Genomic DNA, 18,816 nt, shown 5'->3' with positions numbered 1-18,816 from the left:
TCCACATATAAATATATTGCTTGGCATGAGATAATGCCAATGATAATAAGACAAGATCTACATATACGTCGTATAAGAATAAGAAGTTTCAAATTCCTCACCTTAATTTAATTTTATTAATTTCCTAATCAGAGTAGAAGAAACATGAAATTTCAGACACATAATATATTATGCTAAAAGAAAAGTAGCAAGAAACTTTCAGCCATTAATGAAAAAATCAAATGAATACTAGTAAATGACTTCATTATTACATATACCAAGCTAATAACTATATAAACAATAAACTAATTAATTATTAATGACACTATATTATGAAATCTAATACATTGAAGCTATAATATAATAACAACGATATTACAACTTCAATGTAATGCATTCCATAAGCTACAAAAAAATTAAATTTATTCACCCTAAAAAAGCTTGATCTATTTTTTTTCCCTTCATTTTTTTGAGTTGAAAAGAGTAATAAATTATTGCTAAAATGCTAATATCATACTTCGTATGATATAATAATATGTATATATGGTACAATAAATCAGTAAATTAAATTAAATATAGGATGAGTAGAGTTTAAAAAGAGTTTGTAAGAGGTTAATTTGCAACCTTAAGTGCAAAATGTAGTCAGCTGTTCGAAGAAAAAGGTGGTCTATCTGCTGCACCCTTTGGCCACCGGGTATAACTCTTTGCAACTTCCTAACCTTCCTCAAAACCGCTTCACGGGATCGTCGTGGCTGCCCTTTCTTACATCGCCACCTCCTCGTCGTGACACGTGACATTGCTGGTGTACTAACACCTTTCCTCATTAAACGCATCGTCGTGGTTGTTTGATGGGGAGGGAGGGAGAGATGAAGAGAAAAGCTAAGGGTGGTATAAGCTAGCTAAGCTTGGCTTGTTGTATCGCTGGCTAATAGCTAGCAAAGTGAAGTTAGTTTGTTTTGTGTAGAGAAAAAGAAGGGGGGTAGTGAGGTTTATAAATGCCCTTAGAAGAGAGGGTGTTTGTCCCATGTGAGGCCATCCAAGTTGTGGTCATGGGCAGATGGGACTTTTTTTTGGATTAAATTAGCTAGCAAGGACAATCTTCAAATTTACTCTTTTGTTCAACCATTTCGTAGCGTACGTAGTAATATAATATCAGGGCCAGGAGTGTCCACCATTTTCCAAGATACTTATTCAGATCACATTGTTTTCAAAATTAAATTGGATTGAGCAAATTTTCTATTTTTTTTTTGAATGGGAAGTAATAATATCATTAAATAATAGCCATACGGCTATAATAATAAAAATTTGTAAACCATAGATATAGAGAAAATATCATAACTTTTACAATCAAAATCATAACTAATTTGCATATTTGACATAGCTCATACTCCACCGCTTCAAACTTGACTCGAGCAATGATTTTTGATGTCTTTGCATCTTTCCAAGTTGAGACCTCCGCAATCTGCGCTGATGATCGACCAGTTGATGACAAATCCCATACCCATAGGAATCCAAATCACCTTCTCAATTATTATATGAACCCTAAAAATAAAATTCCCATCCATATATAAGAATCAAAAACCCAGAAAATTGGGGAAACCCAAAAAATTGGGACAGATTCTCACAGATGGAGAGAACAAAACAAAACAAAATGTAAATCAAAACAAAAAACTAAATTGAATTAAACGACCAAGAAAAATAAAACCCGGCCTAGAAGAGAGAGGAGAGAGAAGAGAGAAAAAGAAAAAAGGGGCGTTTTATTTTACTCCATCAGCAAATTTTCTTCAAAAATTAGTAGATTAGATTTTGAAATTTCATTGAAATACTAATATATACGAAATATATATATACTACCTCTGTTTTTTTCTTTTAGTTGACATGTTTTGACTTGAGCACTATTCACACACTCCCCTTCGGCTGTGTTTTGTTATGTAAAAAAAATATAGACATGTGCGATCTTGTTAGATTCATCACGATATAAATATACTAATTAAATATCAACTTTTCATAATTTTTAATTATCAGTAATTAAAGATATTAATGGTTGAATTTTAGCACTATTGACACACATGACTAAAGAAATGTGTCAACTAAAAAAGAAATGAAGGAAGTAATACATGTTACTTTAATTTTTGGATTGTGGTATATTGATACTTAAAGCATTTTTGATTTAGATTAATTCAACATTGATGAAATCCCTTGAAGCTAAGGATATTTCATTCATTAGTAGTTTAATACTTCCACCATTTTTTATTAGATGCAATACTTTTGAAATTCCTTGTTCCACGCAATATTTAGGGTAGAAAGAGATAAAGAGAAAAATAAATGGAGCTCATATGTGATGTGAGAGAGAATATATTGACTAATAGAACTAAAAATGCATCTAAACGAAACTTTCATATATAGAAAGTGATGCATCTAATAAGAACAGATGAAGTACATTTTTGGGTTAATTCAACATTGATGAAATATGTTGAAGCAAATTGAGTTTCTATAGTAATTAATACTATTAATACATGATATATTTGTTAGAATCCTAATGGATGTGATCACAAATGCAGTACATGTGACTTGACAATACAAACATATTAAGCAAAGGATAGACCATCAACATTGGATAGATGATATGACGTCATGTCAATTTACACATACATCAATTACTTTCTCTAGTTTGTTTAGGCACATCATTTGCAAAAGTACTTCTAGATAGTTTTTGAAGATGAGAGAGAAAAAAAAAATAGAACAATCCTCGAGATACAAGAGAGATAAAGAGAATTTATTAACTAAATAGAAAAGTCATGCATCTAACTTGAAACCTTCTTATTTAGAAAGAAGCATCTTAAATTTATGGAGGAAACTAAGTAATATCTTTTAAAAAGGCAAAACCTTATGAGTGTCCTCGGGGCGTTAGATAAGAGAATTAAAAGTTAAAATATTAAAGTAAAACTAACATAAATTACACCGAACGACGCGTGATTTTGTCATACATTCCTAACTTAATAATATTTCAACCGATATAATTATTCCTTATCTTATGCCCCATAGCGCTCTGTTGAAGCTTAAAATTTTAATGATGATGAACACAAAGAGCAAACTTCAACTAATAAGATTTCTCTAAGTGTTAGAACAGGTTAAGTAGACTTTGGAAGTGGAAGAATAACCTGTTGTGAAGACTCAAGAAGACTTCAAAGAAAGTTAGAGAAATAGAAGAGGAGTTCTTAAGTCAAACTAATTGAGTTCCCTTACAGCAACATGAAGACAACAAGTTGAGAATAATAACTTGGCCTGCATGCGTTGAAAACATCAAGTTCTACAAGAACTTGGCGTGCGAAATTTCAATATGGTACTGGAGAAGTGAAGACATCAGGAACTTAATCCCGGACTGTGTGAAGCCCAAGTATCCTAACCTACAGCTTTTGACGAAATAATCTAAGTTATCTTAAGTAATATTTTTTAAGGATTGTTGTAAATATGTTAGGTTAGTTTATGCATGAAATTTATTAGAAGCGTGGCAAAGCTTAGCAAGCTTATAAAAGGAAAGTTTATAAAAGATAAAGTTTCAAGTTATGAAAATATTTTCTAAAGATTTTATTTTATGAAATCCGATTTTGAATAGATATTATTCTTTTCATAAATCTATCTTTGATAAGTTTTCCAAAAAGATTTTCTTTACTAAAGATTTACATAAAAACGTGTTTTATGAAATCGGAAGTTTTGATAAGTTCTATCTTTTGAAAACCCTACTTCTTATACAAGTTCATCTTGTATATAAGGTAGAATTCATAATTAACACACTTGTGAGTTTATGCGTGAAGAATATGAAGAGAGATTAATTGTGTAAGTTTGCCAAGTTTAACTTTGTCATATTAGTCTCGGATTCCATGTGTAGCTTTCCTAGCTATCACATATTAGAAATCAAGAGTTTGTATTGTTTTGGTTCATGTGAGTGAACTGTTTATTACATACGGTATTGTAGGCTTCTATAGTAAAGCTGAGTGAGCAAGTAATCATGGAATACATAGAGAATTTAAGTCAGGGACTTAGGTTTGGTATAATAGGGTTCTACTTTGTAGCAAGTTCATTCTGGAACTTGTGAGTTTAGGTATGATTATAATAGGCTGTAACAGGAGAGTTTGTCCAATTATAGTGAAGTGTTTTGGTGTTTAAAATCCCTCAGAAGGGTCGAGGTTTTACTTCTAGCTGGGCCCGGGAAGGTTTCCTCGTAAAATATTATGTGATGTGCAAGTTTCTTTTACATTTCAGTTTTATATTCCGCAAAAAGTAGGCATTAGGAACTCACTACAATTTACCCCCCCTCTTGTAGTATTTGTCTTGACTAACAATTGATATTAGAGCAAGGTTCTCACCTGTAAGCAAATAACGTTGTTGAGTAAGTTCCTGCGGAGAGATGAACTACAGAGAAAAGCTTGAAGAAGGGTACTCTACCCAATGTTCACCTATGTTCAAAGCGGCTAAGGCAAGTTTTACACCTACTAGAAGAACAGGATGAAGATATTCATCGAGGCAGAAAATTACCAGGTTTTAAAAAGATATTATTCTTTTCATAAATCTATCTTTGATAAGTATTTCAAAAATATTTTCTTTACAAAAGATTTACATAAAAACGTGTTTTATGAAATCGTCAGTTTTGATAAGTTCTATCTTTTGAAAACCCTACTTGTTATACAAGTTCATCTTGTATATAAGGTAGAATTCATAATTAACAGACTTGTGAATTTATGCGTGAATAATTTGAAGAGAGCTCGGTTGTATAAGTTTGCCAAGTTTAACTTTGTCATATTAGTTTCGGATTCCATATGTAGCTTTCCTATCACATATTAGAAGTCAAGAGTTTGTATAGTTTTGGTTTGGGTGAGCGAACTGTTTATTGCAAACAGTATTGTAGGCTTCTATAGTGAAGCTGAGTGAGCAAGTACTCAGGGAGTACGTAGAGAATCTAAGTCAGAAACTTAGGTTGGGTAGAATAGGGTTCTACTTTGTGGCAAGTTCATTCTGGAACTTGTGAGTTTAGGTCTGATTATTATAGGTTGTAACATGAGAGTTTTCACTATTATAATGAAGTGTTTTGGTGTTTGAAATCCCCCAAAAGGGTCGAGGTTTTACTTCTATTTGGGTCCTAAGAGGTTTCCTTGTTAAATATTGTGTGCCGTGCAAGTTCCTTTTACATTTCAGTTTTATATTCTGCAAAAAGTAGGCATTAGGAACTCACTACAATTCACCCCCCTCTTATAGTGTTCGTCTCAACTAACACGCTCATTGACAAGATCCTTTTAAAAATTGTGAATCAACTAATACTATTTCATTATTGATATATTCATTGAACTAATATTACTATTACCCACACATGACCTAAAGTTTACAAAGAATTTATTAGATCACTCACCACCTCAATGAAAAAATGACATCGATATTTTTTTTAAATCTTGCTAATAAATTATAAACTTTAATGCTCAACTCATACTTTAATTTCAATTTTAAAATTAGGTCACATAGATCTAAATGAATGGAGTATTACACTAATTTAAGTATTACACTTATCTATCTATAAATATACTAAAATAACAACCGCTGACATCATCACTTATTAAAATTATACACATGTCAAGCTGTTGTTAAAATTTTCCCCGCCTAAATCAATTGCTGACATCATATTTTTTTAACCTTAAATTATTACAATATTTTTTGTGAAGACAATTATTATTATTATTATTATTATTATTATTATTATTATTATTATTATTATTATTATTATTATTATTATTATTATTATTATTATCTGACTTCAAAATATAATTACTCTCGGTTAAATAGTACACATAATACATAATTTGCTTAAGTTTTTTACTGTTCTTCAAAATTAATATGATCTAAATATCATTACAAATGGCAATTAATAATTATATTTTTATAATTTATTTCATATGAGAGACATATATAAATTTATATTTAAATTCAATAAATTTTTTTATGTCGTGCATCGCACGAGGCTTATCTAGTTTATAAAAACACAAACACCTCATGCTACATGCCACCTCTTTTAATCTATTGTGATTAATTTCCTTTTTTTAATAAAAAAAATATAGCCTTAATTCAATTCATTTATTAATGTTGTTTAGTTGTATTTTTTTTTCCTTTTTGAAAGGTAATGTTGTTTGTTTCATTTTCCTCATTCCCCGACTTAATTACTTCCACGAGTATATTCAATTCTCACCCTTCCATCCCCACCTTTCCAAATTATTCGTTTTTCCCATAAAAACATTCTATTTAAAAAATATATATTATATTCCTATAAACAACTATCTGTTCACCAATTAGATGACATGCAATGGTGAGTTCACTTATCATGTGATTATGTTGTTTCAATTAGAGATTTTGTACCGTTTTCACATTAATACGGTTTATTTTCATTTATATGGTCACAAGAAACACGATCTTGAATTCCAGTTATCTTATAAATTGTAACATATATTGGTCACATTCTATACCTTCACCTCTATATCCTTTAATTTCTTCCTCATTTTTATTGCCTTGTATCTCAAAAACAAGTAGAAATGGCAAAAAGGAGGAAATTGAAAAGTCCATTAACCACATTACTTCTAGAGTTATTCATCGAAATACTCGCAAGATTACCTACAAAATTTCTTCTAAGGTATCGTTGTGTTTCCAAGTTTTGGTGCTCTATCATAGATGACCCAAAATTTCATTCAATCCATTTGAAAAAATATAGAAATAATCTATAACAACCCCACATACTATTTCTTGCACCACCCCGTATATGTGTTACTAAACAATATTGCACAATTCTTAGTGCAAACAATTTTAGAATTATGTCTAGTCTTGAAATAAACGACCCAATTTTTAAGCGTTTTCACGCTGTTGGTTATATCAATGGGTTGCTTTGCATGAAAAATTTTGTACCGGAAAATCGAGTTCACACATTAATCTTGTGGAACCCTTCAATTAGGAAAGCTTTGGAGATCCCTTCTCAAATTTTGCCAAGAATAGGTATGCGTCGAGGATTTGTTATTGATTATGCATTTGGATTTGATGATATTAAGAATGATTATACGGTAGTAGGGAGTTTATATAGAAATGACTCACTTTTCCAAATTTGTTGAGTTTTTCACCCTTAATACTTTTTCTTGGAAGATTATCGATACAAGTAGTGGACCGTGTTATTGGATTAAAGATAGTCCAAAGGTTTATTATGATGGGATCGTATATTGGTTAGGGAAGCAAAATATTAATGCTACCAAGAAAGGTGTTTTTTCTCATTTTGTGTCATTTAATGTGCATACTGAGGAATTTACATACATTAATTTGCCTAAGTGTGACGACCTCGTGAATGAGTTGGATGATTATGAAAGGTATCCTATTATTTTTAATCGATCGATTGCTCTCATGGAAATATTTAAAAATCATAGTCAACTTTGGATGAAGAAAGAGGTAGAAGGCACAATACAATCATGGGATATGTTGTTTAATATTAACTTAGAGTTATTTAATAAGTGCATATATTTTAAGAGTGACAATGAGTTGTTGTTTTGGGAAGAAGAAGGGGTGAATTCTTACAATATTAAGAGCCAAGAAACCAAAGTATTTTCGAAGGGTTACAAGATTTCTCCACTATTTATTGATGCTTATATAGAGAGTTTGGTTTTGTTCAATGGGATTTACTCAGAGAATCTTATACAATTCCCTTAAATATTTCAAGAGTAATGGAATTTCAAGGTGTATGTTGATCATCATTATTACTCTTCCTTATGTTTATTTTATTTTCAAAGATTTGTTTTAGTCATTTTAAGTCTCAAGTTTTATTTTTAGGTTGTACCTCAGCTTTAAGCTTACTTTAAAAGGTTGAATAATAATTTTAGTTTGGTATGTATTAAAATGTGTCAATAACTATTTAATTAATTAAATGTTGGATCCATATATATATATATAAGACCTGTTCAATAATACTGTAGTTTTTATTTTATTTATTTTATTTTTTTATAATTGAAATTCTTATGATATATATGTTATATAAAATTTAGGAAATTTTGTCAAGAACTACCAATTAAAATGCGTGTTTTGAAAACAACTACCTATTAAAAATTTCTTTTAAAAGAATTGTAACAAAATTGTAAAAAGTTTAAGTAGCACTACCACTCTAATAATTCCATCTAGAATATTCGACATGTAGGTTCCACTTTTTACGTTTACCTCATAAAATCACCATCTAAATTGACTAAATTACCCTTCATAAAGGTAAAAAGTGAAACTCAAATGCCAAAAATTTTAGCCAAAATTGTTAGAGTGGTAGTGCTACTTAAACTTTTGGAAAATTTGCAAATTGCAGCCATTTAAAGTTCATATTTTGCAAATTGCAACCATTTAATTTTTTTTTTTGCAAATTGCAGCCCAAAGGTTCGTATAAATTGTAAATTGCAGCCCAATTCAACTTTTTTATCGGTTTACATGTTGAAAAATCATCGTTTAAGGTTTTAGGGACCATTTAGCCCTTTAGAAACCGAATTGAGCTCGGAATTAGCAAAAAATTAACGTAAGTGTCTCATTTTTATAGTTTCCCACAAATAAATATATTTTTGTTACGCAAAATGAGGCATTTACGTTATTTTTTTTGCTAATTTCGAGCTCAATTCGGATCCTTAAGAGCTAAAATGACCCCTAAAACCCTAACCGAAGATTTTCTCGACATGTAAGTTGAATCGGGCTGCCATTTACAATTTATACGAACTTTTGGGCTGCAATTTGCAAAAAAAAATTTAAATGGCTGCAATTTGCAAAATACGAATTTTAAATGGCTGCAATTTGCAAATTTTCCTAAACTTTTTACAACTTTGTGGTAGTTATTTAAAAAAAAAATTAATAAGTAGTTGTTTTCAAAACACATGATTTAATTGGTAGTTGTTGACAAAAGTTCGAAAATTTTTAAAATTAGTCTGATTTATTAAAATCATGGTTAGGAGGATATTTGACGATAGAATGGTGAAGATTACTTTTTCTACTTTCTGCTTTTTGGTTTAAAGAAAAAAGCTAAAATTTAAAAAAAAATAACGAACAAGCCCTTATTTTTCTAGCTTTTAGCATTTCAAAACCAAGAACATTATGTGGTTGTAGTCTTGTAGACACCCAATTGTGTCTTTCAAACCGAAATTGGTGATGAATGACCTTTTATTGCCAATTGATGATCATGTTGAGCATCAAAAATAAGAATTGCTTGAAGTCCTAGCCCATTTTTATTTCAATCCATATAATCCAATCCGTTCTTAACACAAACGTCCATTTAAACCGTTTTCCTAGCCTAAATCCACACACTATTGCCAAATTTCTCTTTTAGTGACCGTAGTCCAAATTCGAGCTTAATTGATTTTTTAACCCCATTAAATTTGATTCAAATTTTATTTTTGTTGAATATCCCTTGAAATAAGTTTTCCAATGCTATATCATATGCAAAATTCCGATTTAAAACAAAAAAGATGTAAGCAAAACACTAAACTCGGCCTAAAACTGGTAGAGGGAAAACAATTTTTCTACCTAAACCAACCTAACACAAGTCTAGGTTAAATAAAGGATTGTATCCACAGGGAATGAGTATGAGTATACCTAGAATACAAAACGATTTAAATCTAGTTTGGTCACAAGATTGAGGTTTGATCAATTAACTAGTATGAAAACAAACACTAGGGGAAATTGGGAATTAACAACAACCAAACCAATAGATCAAAACAATAGGCAAACATGAACATAAATTGGATGATAGAAAGGGAACTCAATATTGTCTTCTTTTGAAGCCACAACTCTAGGCATTCCTAAACCAAACTCAACTAACATGATAGGCCAACCAAGTTTCAACGATGAATAGTAGATTACTAACTCGGATTTGTTTTTCAATCGGTTCGAGAAAGCAATAAGGCACAAGTAATTGAGATTTCTTGAATATTTACAACATCACAATAAAAAATATCCCAATACAACATCTAAATCAATATATACTTGCATCTTGATTCTTGAATCAATATACCTGCACCAATTACAACAACAAAAAAAAAATCTATTAGAAGAATTAATCGAAACACCCAGAAAATAATAATAAAAAAAATAAGTTAATCACCCAAAAAATAAAAATAAAAATCGATTAAAAAAAGAAAAAAGATTGTTCGTTCTATGGAACTTGAACTCCCTATGAATGAAAATTAACGCTCTTTGAGCGTTTTCCCTCCAAAAAAAAATAAAAACAAGAACAAAAACCCAGAAAATAAAGAAATTGTGTAAAATAAAGAAAAAACCCAGAAAATAAAAAACAAAAATCAATTAAAATAAAACAAAAATCGATTAAAAAATCGTTAAAAACAAAAAGCCAGAAAATAAAAAACAAAAACGAAATAAATTCGATTAAATTAAAAAAAATCGATTAAAATAAAAAAAACCCATAAAATATATAAAAAAAGAATTAAAATCACTTAAAATAAAAAAAATTGATTAAAAAATCGATTAAAACAAAAACCAGAAAATAAAAAACAAAAATGAAATAAAATCGATTAACATAAAAAAAATATCGATTAAACTAAAAAAAACCAGAAAATAAAAAAAACAAATTAAAATGGATTAATATAAAAAAAATTGATTAAATAACCGATTAAAACAAAAACCCATGAAAAATAAAAAGGAAAACCGAATAAAATCGATTAAACCTCGAATTGGTGGTGGTCTTCGATTAAAATGGTGTTGCATGTGGTGGTCTTCGATTAAAATGGACTTCGTGGTGGTGAAAGTGTTGGTCTTCGAATCAAAGAAAGAAGGAGGACTTCGTGGTGGTGAAAGTGTTGGTCTTTGTGGTGGAGAAGGAGGTGAGAGAGAAGGAGATCGAGAAAGAGAAAGATAGAGAAAGGGAAGGAGGAGATCGGGGAGAAGGAGAAGGAAGGAGGAGGAGAGGATAGAGAAAAAGGAGGAGAGGAGAGAGAAACGACGAGGAGGAGCTAGAATGAATTAGGATTGGGGTTGAGAAGAAATAAGGAGAAAGGGGGCTGCTTTTTTTTTTTTTTTTTTAATAATTATAAGGGCCGGTTCACAAGGGCACCGGTTCAAACCGGTGGCCTTTATGTTTTTGCCACCGGTTTGAAGTGAACCAGTGCCTTTTATTCTAGTTCAGCTTCCCTCCAATTTTGTAGCCAATTTTTGCCACCGGTTTGGACTGAACCGGTGGAAATTAGGGGTGCCTTTTTGATATTTTCTACTAGTGTTACTCAGGTGAAGAATTCCCAACTCCCTAGGTTGGTATTTATAGGCAAAGGCTCACAAAAATCTCATCATCTTTCCATGTGGGAGATTTTGATTTTTCCAATTTATTTTATATCTAAAATAAAATAAATAATCAAGCTACTAATAAATCAACAAGTGTCAAGCTCACTTGAGAGGTTAGGTGAAGACCATTTGGAGAGGGGGGGGGACCAAACTTGCTCCCCAAGCTCTCCCCCAAAACCACCACCTACACCCTTAAGCCCTACTCTCAATTTGCGCCAAGTGGCACCCACACTTGGGCACCTAGCCTCACAAGAGTGGGCTTCATTGCTGCTGCCGCACACTCGGCCCAACTGGCCACGCACTTGCGTGTGGGATGCTTGGTTGAGGCCTGCTGCTACTAACTATTACGCAAGGCGTGGCCATGCTGCTGCTAGCTGCTGTGGGCTGGCGCGCCATGCATGCTGGCTGCTGCGACATGGCTCCTAGCACATGCGCGTACATGGCTGCGGCCAGCCATGCTAGCATAGGTGCACTAGCATGCACCAGCCAACTTAGCCGCCTAGGCTCGGCTTGGTGCACATGCTAACCATTATGCTACGTGTCACGGGATTATTTGGGGACTAGTTTTTTTTTTTTTTCTAAGTAAGGGACTAAAGAGGTGCCCGTGATGGCGTCTAGACCGAGTCTAAACCAGCATACAACACTTAAGCACTTTAAAGAAAGAACACACACAAGACAAGAGGCAAGCAATGACCAGAACACTTTATTGATTTCGTGGGTTACAAACTACAAGAGTTTCTCTCTCTAGAATCTCTCTCTAAAACTCCCAAAATTGATGCCCAGCAAATGAATGCCTTGGCCTGTTTATAGGCACTGACTACAGCCCAGTCAGATAGGATAACTGCCCACTATGCCCACTACACCCATGATTTTGTAACTACTCACTACTTGGATGCTTACTTGGATGAATCTGGACCTGTCCACGTAGTCAAGGGGGTTATCCACGTTTTGCATGTTCTTGTAACCGCCTGGTAAACGTCACATTCCACTATGACATGCCCCTACATTTTAGGAGACATGCATCAGTATGCTTATGTGGCACTTCAACTGCCTAGCCGATGTAACCGCCTGATTAGCGTAACCGCCCACTCCCTTAGTGCTCCTATTTTCAAGGGCCACAAAGTGAGTGGGGTAACTTCCTCATGACGTGGCTTTATTGCTTTAGAATAACTACCCACGTCCATGGTTACATCCCACCACCCTTGGCTACTCCTATTTTATAGGAACCGCCTTCTGGTGTGGCTTAACCACGTTCCCGATTGCCCACGTCAAGGTCGTGGTCAGGATAACCGTTAGCCAACCCACTAACGTCGTGGTCCTATATTTTAGGAACCATACTTAGCCCTTTTTCCACCTCAGCATAATCGTCCTTATAATTTAGGGAGAGTGGTACAACGTGGGTGGTTACCTCGTATAACCACCCACCATCCGCCACTACTTAGCCAATCCCTAAATTTAAGGCAACTGCATACCATCATGATGACTAGGCATAACCGTCAAGGAGTCCCTACAAAGTAATCCACCAAGGAGAGTTTTGGTTAGACCATCTACAAGCCAAGGTCGTTCCTTAGCATCGAGCATGTGGCCACGCAAGTCCATGGTTTCGTCGAAGGCACCAAAGACATCGTTGACCCGGGCCGCACTCGTTCCTCCATGCCGGAGTCACTATGGTTACCACCATAGAAACACCCTAACATGATCCCAAGAGCATCCCTTAGTCAAACCACGCACCACTAGCAAGCATGCACCGTACTAAGCCCTCAGCCTTCATTGGTCAGCACGCATCCCTCCTAGCCGGGACTACCGAGTCGTTTGTCCTATTGAGTGTCCACCATAGCCATCCAAGTGTGCTATGGTCTCCATAGGCTATCCTATGTCCAAGACCATGCTCAAGGTCCCTAGACTTAAGGCCACCCTTAGGTAAGCCCCTGACCCTTGAGTGAGCACTCGCCCCCTAAAGAGCTTTATTTAGCTCTAGCCTTGGAATACTAGTGAACACCCAACTGACTGTAACACAATAATGGACTCTCAAGTCCGATCCTTGAACCTAACCTTGGCCCTTAGGCCATGTATGATCTATTAGGGTCCTAATAAGCCCCCTCAATAAGTATCAAAGGTTGTTATGGAGTTTTGCTCGTCCAAACACTCCGAGGATCTTTTAGTGCGCGCTCGCGCATGCTTAGCCATAAGCCCAAGGCCTAGTTGACCCGTGCTTCGACAGCACCACGGTCTAAGCACCCGGAGGTCATCCCTGATAACCTCACATGCCTTAGACATGGTAGTGAGCTACTCTAGCCTCACTTTGCTCGTTCTTCCCGAACCGAGCGCATACTTGCTCGTGTAGGCAAGTGGGATTTCGAAGGCCTTGTGTGCCTATGCGGGGTGGTCGACGACCTTGCCTAGGCCGACCCAAGAGTGACTGTGACAAACCTCCCCCACCAAAAAGAGATTGACTTTCTCGTCAAAGATTGAGAAGGTAGATCACCGCGTGACCTTTGCTTTCCAAGCACAACTCTCTCACTCAATCCGGGTCTTACCCCTTGTCTATTTTGTTAGAGGTGCCTAGTCACATCGCTAACTCCGACGATACTTCATAGTATCTTCTTTGGATCATGACTTTCCCCTACTCGGGATTGGCCGTGCCTCGCACGCCTAGCCACCGGTTGGGCTACCTTGTAGCACCAACGTGTACTTAGGCAACATCATAGATCCATTTACATTACCCTCGTCCAAAATTCCTTTTAAAAGCCGGCACGGAACATTTTGGACTTGCTCTCGTTCTCCCGAGTGCAATCTCATAGGGTTTCTCCCTCCCACGGAGCTTATTTTGAGATGATTCGCATCTCTCCCAAGGGTCACCCCTTGCTCGGGTAACCACCTTAATGGGTAGAGTGATGGCATACTCTTGTCACTCACTCGCTTGGAAGTGCTCATGTGCCTGGGGATCCACATGTAAGCTCTATCACCAAGAATTCTGTTAGCCTTTGCTAACCTCGGCTCAGTTGGCAGCAATCGTCATTGCTCCCTAACCGCCTCGCAACCAATCGCATTGATTGTTGGTCCATAGACCGACTCATTATCTGAGTGATTTCTTTACCATGGTATTAATTCATCGTTGAGTTGTACTCAACATTTCTCATCTTCTCATGAGAAACTAGGGCAGTAAGGTCTCACCTTACTCCACTGAATTTTGTGAACATGTCTGGAGCAGTCCTTCGCACATGAATCAATTAGTCATGGTGATGCCTATGAATGTAAGGCCCTCTCAGTTCTTCAAACTCTATAGGCTTAAGACTCGAACATTCCATCTAATCATAGCAACATTCCTTAATTGGCATCCAAATTTTTAGGTGATCGTAGTCAAGGTCACTTCCTTGACATCCCAAATCACACACGATTGGAGCATATTTCTAAGGCGATTTGCATAGTATCAACAAAGGTGTTGCCTTAAGCAACGTTTGTGGCATTCCACAACTGTTCGATTCCACTAGCCAATCGAATTTGAAAAATCAAAGACTCGAGCTTACCTGATCACACCATCATTCTCATAGCATCATTTCAAGATTTAGAACAGTGTTCACCTCAACGCTATTACCTTTGCGTTGAGCGCACAAGCAATCTAGCTTGCTTCCCTTGTCAACCTTAGGTTTGACCTAGGCACCACTGACCCTTTAGGGTCATCAAAGGGAGCCCTCAACTTTGATCCGGGGCTTTACGGTGCATCAATGACAATTACGCAGACACAAGAGTAACACTCTTGGCGTTATTTCATTTACGTACACAGCCCTGGAGCCAAGAAATGGTACCACGTACCCTAACTTTCTTGCCCAATCTATGGGTTTCCCCATACCCTACCCTTTGCAAGGGTGATCCAAAAAGTGTGACATGAGAGTCACTCTCACAATGCCTCAGACTCTAAGTCTAGCATGAGCGCAACGCCTTAGTTTCTAGGATGCTCATTGACATCCCTCCTCTTGCACTAAGAGGTTCCCATGGCTCATCTCAGGACTTTGACATTCGGATTGACATGGTACTCAACGACCATATGCCCAACCATATGGGACTTTCTGTTGCTTTCCTTAGCTTGCTCACCGTTCCAAGCTAAGTTTGCAAAGTTTGACAACTCTGACAATGGATTCCATTAGGAAGGGTATTGCCTTTTCATTAGCGTCGTTCCTTCGACATCCCCACTTATACTTTAAGAATCGGTCGTAACCCCCAGTTTAACTGCTAACCTTTGTAGGATGTCCCTATTCCGGTTGGAATTCTCAAAAGTTTAAGTGTGATTCACAAGGAACCTTATTGCTACTAAGGACTTACTACCCATCTTCCACAACAGTTACACTCGCGTTGTTTCAAGTCAAATTTTTTTTGTTTTGAGTGGAGTGGCACCTTGTGTATACTTCCGGCTTAAAATCAATACATCGATCAATTAAGCTAGTGTGTTATCGCATAACCCACCGTGACTATCGAAACAAGCAATGTAATGCACCAAAAGCAACATTTCTTTTCATTAATACTTTAATTTACACTTTGCATATATATACATAAAGCAACCGAAATTCAAAAACGAAATGAAAAGACAACATGATAAGCGACAATAAACATAGATAGATAAATTCCTCACATAGGAGATACTTTTAGCTTCACGGCCCAAAGGGACCGAAGTCAGTCTTGAGCTTGGCATACTCAGGAGTGGTCGGGTTATACTTCGGCGATGCACAAGTAGGGTAGTATTCCGGTGATGGAATCACCATATTCCCTTCATCATCGCTGAAATGATACCCCTTCCAACTAGGAGAGCCCTCAGACCTAGCAGGAACGTCATCCTCGCTCTCATCCTCAGAATCTTCAAGGTTGACCACCTCCACGACCTTGGTCGCTACCTTGATGAGGTTGGCTGCTTACGCCAATTTCTTGGTCCTTCCCTTAAGCACAACATCCTCCTTGCTTCCTTGCACCGGAGGGTCCTCGATCCAACCACCTGCATGAGAAACAAGAGCATTGTAAGGAACAAAATTAGTCACCGAGGCCACCTCCAACTTTGGAGAGGGGATTTGTGAGATGAAGTTGCTGCTAACATCCCACACGCGGTGGCACCACTGATTCATGACTTCCGCCTGGCGGTCGTCCATAGAAAACATCTCCCCAGCCTTCACTTGGTTCCACCAAGTGGACCACGGATCCTCAAGGTTAAACCCGAGCTTCTCGCGATATTCCTTCACGAGGGCCTTTAACTGGCTAAGAGATAGCCACGGGTCGCTCGAATGTAGCACCTCTCCTGCAAGATCCCCCAAGTAGGTCATGACCTTGGCATATAGGGGATCCTCATCCAAGATATCTTCCAGCTCTTTCGAGGGTTGAGGGGTATTTGTCCTCGGGGGAGGCACACAACCACTCGACTCTCCAGAAGCATCACGTAGAGGTCTAGCAGCGATTGGACTGACCGACACGCCCTTAGGATGTCTCTTTTGAAGGTCAGTTTCCTAGCCATCGAATTCGATATTAGCCACGATTTCTTCTCTGATCGAGAGGGATGAGGTCTTATCTTGTTGCTTCGCTTAAGTTGAACTCGCCATTCCGGCAGGTCGGACCAAATTGTCACGGGATTATTTGGGGACTAGTTTTTTTTTTTCTAAGTAAGGGACTAAAGAGGTGCCCGTGATGGCGTCTAGATCGAGTCTAAACCAGCCTTCAACACTTAAGAACTTTAAAGAAAGAAAACACACAAGACAAGAGGCAAGTAATGACCAGAACACTTTATTGATTTCGTGGCTTACAAACTACATGAGTTTCTCTCTCTAGAATCTCTCTCTAGAACTCCCAAAATCGATGCCCAGCAAATGAATACCTTAGCCTATTTATAGGCACTGACTACAGCCTAGTCAGATAGGATAACTGCCCACTATGCTCACTACACCCATGATTTTGTAACTTTCCAATACTTGGATACTTACTTGGATGAATCTGGACCTGTCCACGTAGTCAAGGGGGTTATCCACGTTGTGCATGTTCTTGTAACCGTCTGGTAAACGTCACATTCCACTATGCCATGCCCCTACATTTTAGGAGACATGCATCAGTGTGCTTATGTGGCACTTCAACTTCCTAGTCGATGTAACCGCCTGATTAGCATAACCACCCACTCCCTTAGTGCTCCTATTTTCAAGGGCCACTAAATGAGTGGTGTTTGGGGTAAAAATACCCTAAACACGTGGCCCAATGGCCTAGTGACACGTGGCATCCAGCCGTTGGTCAGCAGGGCTCCAATCCTCTGCTGACACGTGTCCTCTAAACCCTAAAAGGGGAACCATCCCTTCCCCACTATAAATAGTGGAAGGACCCTCATTAATGGGGGCTGGAACATTTGTTGTTCACATTGAATACTCCTCAAAAAGAAAAACACTTACCCCGAGCAATATTAATTGCAGAATTCTCCCATTACGCGAGAAGTAACTTCCACATTACGTGCATTCTACCTCCCGTATCTTTACTAACTTGATCGTCGGAGGCGGAGCTCCTACCCCCAGGAGTCTTCGTGATTTTGCAGGCACAGGCGTCGAAGGGCATTCTTGAAATTGTAACTCTCCCGTAGGACACATCAAAAAACCCCGAAACATTTGGCGCCGTCTGTGGGGAGAGTACTTCTAAGATGACTTCTGATACTGTGTCACCGAATCAGGGCAAACGGCCTGTGGTCGAGCCTGAGGTCCAGACGGACCATGAAAGTGGCGACGAAATTGAAACATATGTGGCCCCGGATGGGTCTTTCAGAACGAAGCACCCTCGTGCTAAAGATAGAAGAGAACGGGAAATCAGCCAAGCTGCTCCCAACAACCCAGCCGGGCAACCGGCTGGAATTGCCCAAACGGTGGAGGGCTCAGCCCCCGTTACAAGAAACGAACTCATGTCTTTCATGAATAGTTTCAAGGGTGAGATCAAGAGCCTCATCCGGTCAGCTACTCCAAAGAAGGGTCAGCCGGCCAAGAAGCCTTCTGAAAAGAAGACGGTCAAAGAACGAGTTCCTACCCCTCATCCCAAGCCAAAGGAGGGGGAGGGCTTAAGGTTTGATCCAAGCAGACTCCGTTTTCCTCAAGGGGAGCTGCGAAAGGCCATCCGGCACGTACAGCCGGATGGCTCCAAGAAAACATTCTCAGACGCCCGCACATTTCTCCAAGAGAAGCGAGGTCAGGCGTCTGCGTCGGCCTCAACGTCGACCTTCCCGGACAGTTTCCATGACGTCTCACACAGGCGTACGGGAACGAACCTTAGGAGCCAGACGGGCGAAGCTTCTGCCCGGTCTGGACCCAAAGTGATCCAGCCTGGCCTATTCGGCACACCGAATGGGTTGGGTGGATCCCCTTTTATGTCACCGGGTCTTTTCGGTGGGCAAGCGCAGCAGCCGTTCCAACCCACGGACTGGCAGCTGCGCCTGCTAAATTTGGGGGAACAGCCAACGGCGTTCTCACCAGAGATAACCCAGGCGGCACAGCCGCCTAAGATCAAGAA

General features: G+C 37.6%; 1 protein-coding gene across 1 annotated transcript; it reads right to left on the bottom strand.

Moving 5' to 3' along the window:
* Window positions 1-237: 237 nt before the first annotated feature.
* On the bottom strand, window positions 238-1,682 carry LOC110694527. Its single transcript, XM_021871711.1, has one exon. The coding sequence runs from the start codon at window positions 810-812 to the stop codon at window positions 549-551; it is 264 nt and encodes an 87-aa protein (XP_021727403.1). The 5' UTR covers window positions 813-1,682; the 3' UTR covers window positions 238-548.
* Window positions 1,683-18,816: the final 17,134 nt, after the last annotated feature.

Source organism: Chenopodium quinoa, unplaced genomic scaffold (genome assembly GCF_001683475.1).
Source record: "Chenopodium quinoa cultivar QQ74 unplaced genomic scaffold, ASM168347v1, whole genome shotgun sequence".
NCBI lineage: Eukaryota > Viridiplantae > Streptophyta > Magnoliopsida > Caryophyllales > Amaranthaceae > Chenopodium > Chenopodium quinoa.
This window is presented reverse-complemented; position numbering and strand designations above follow the sequence as displayed.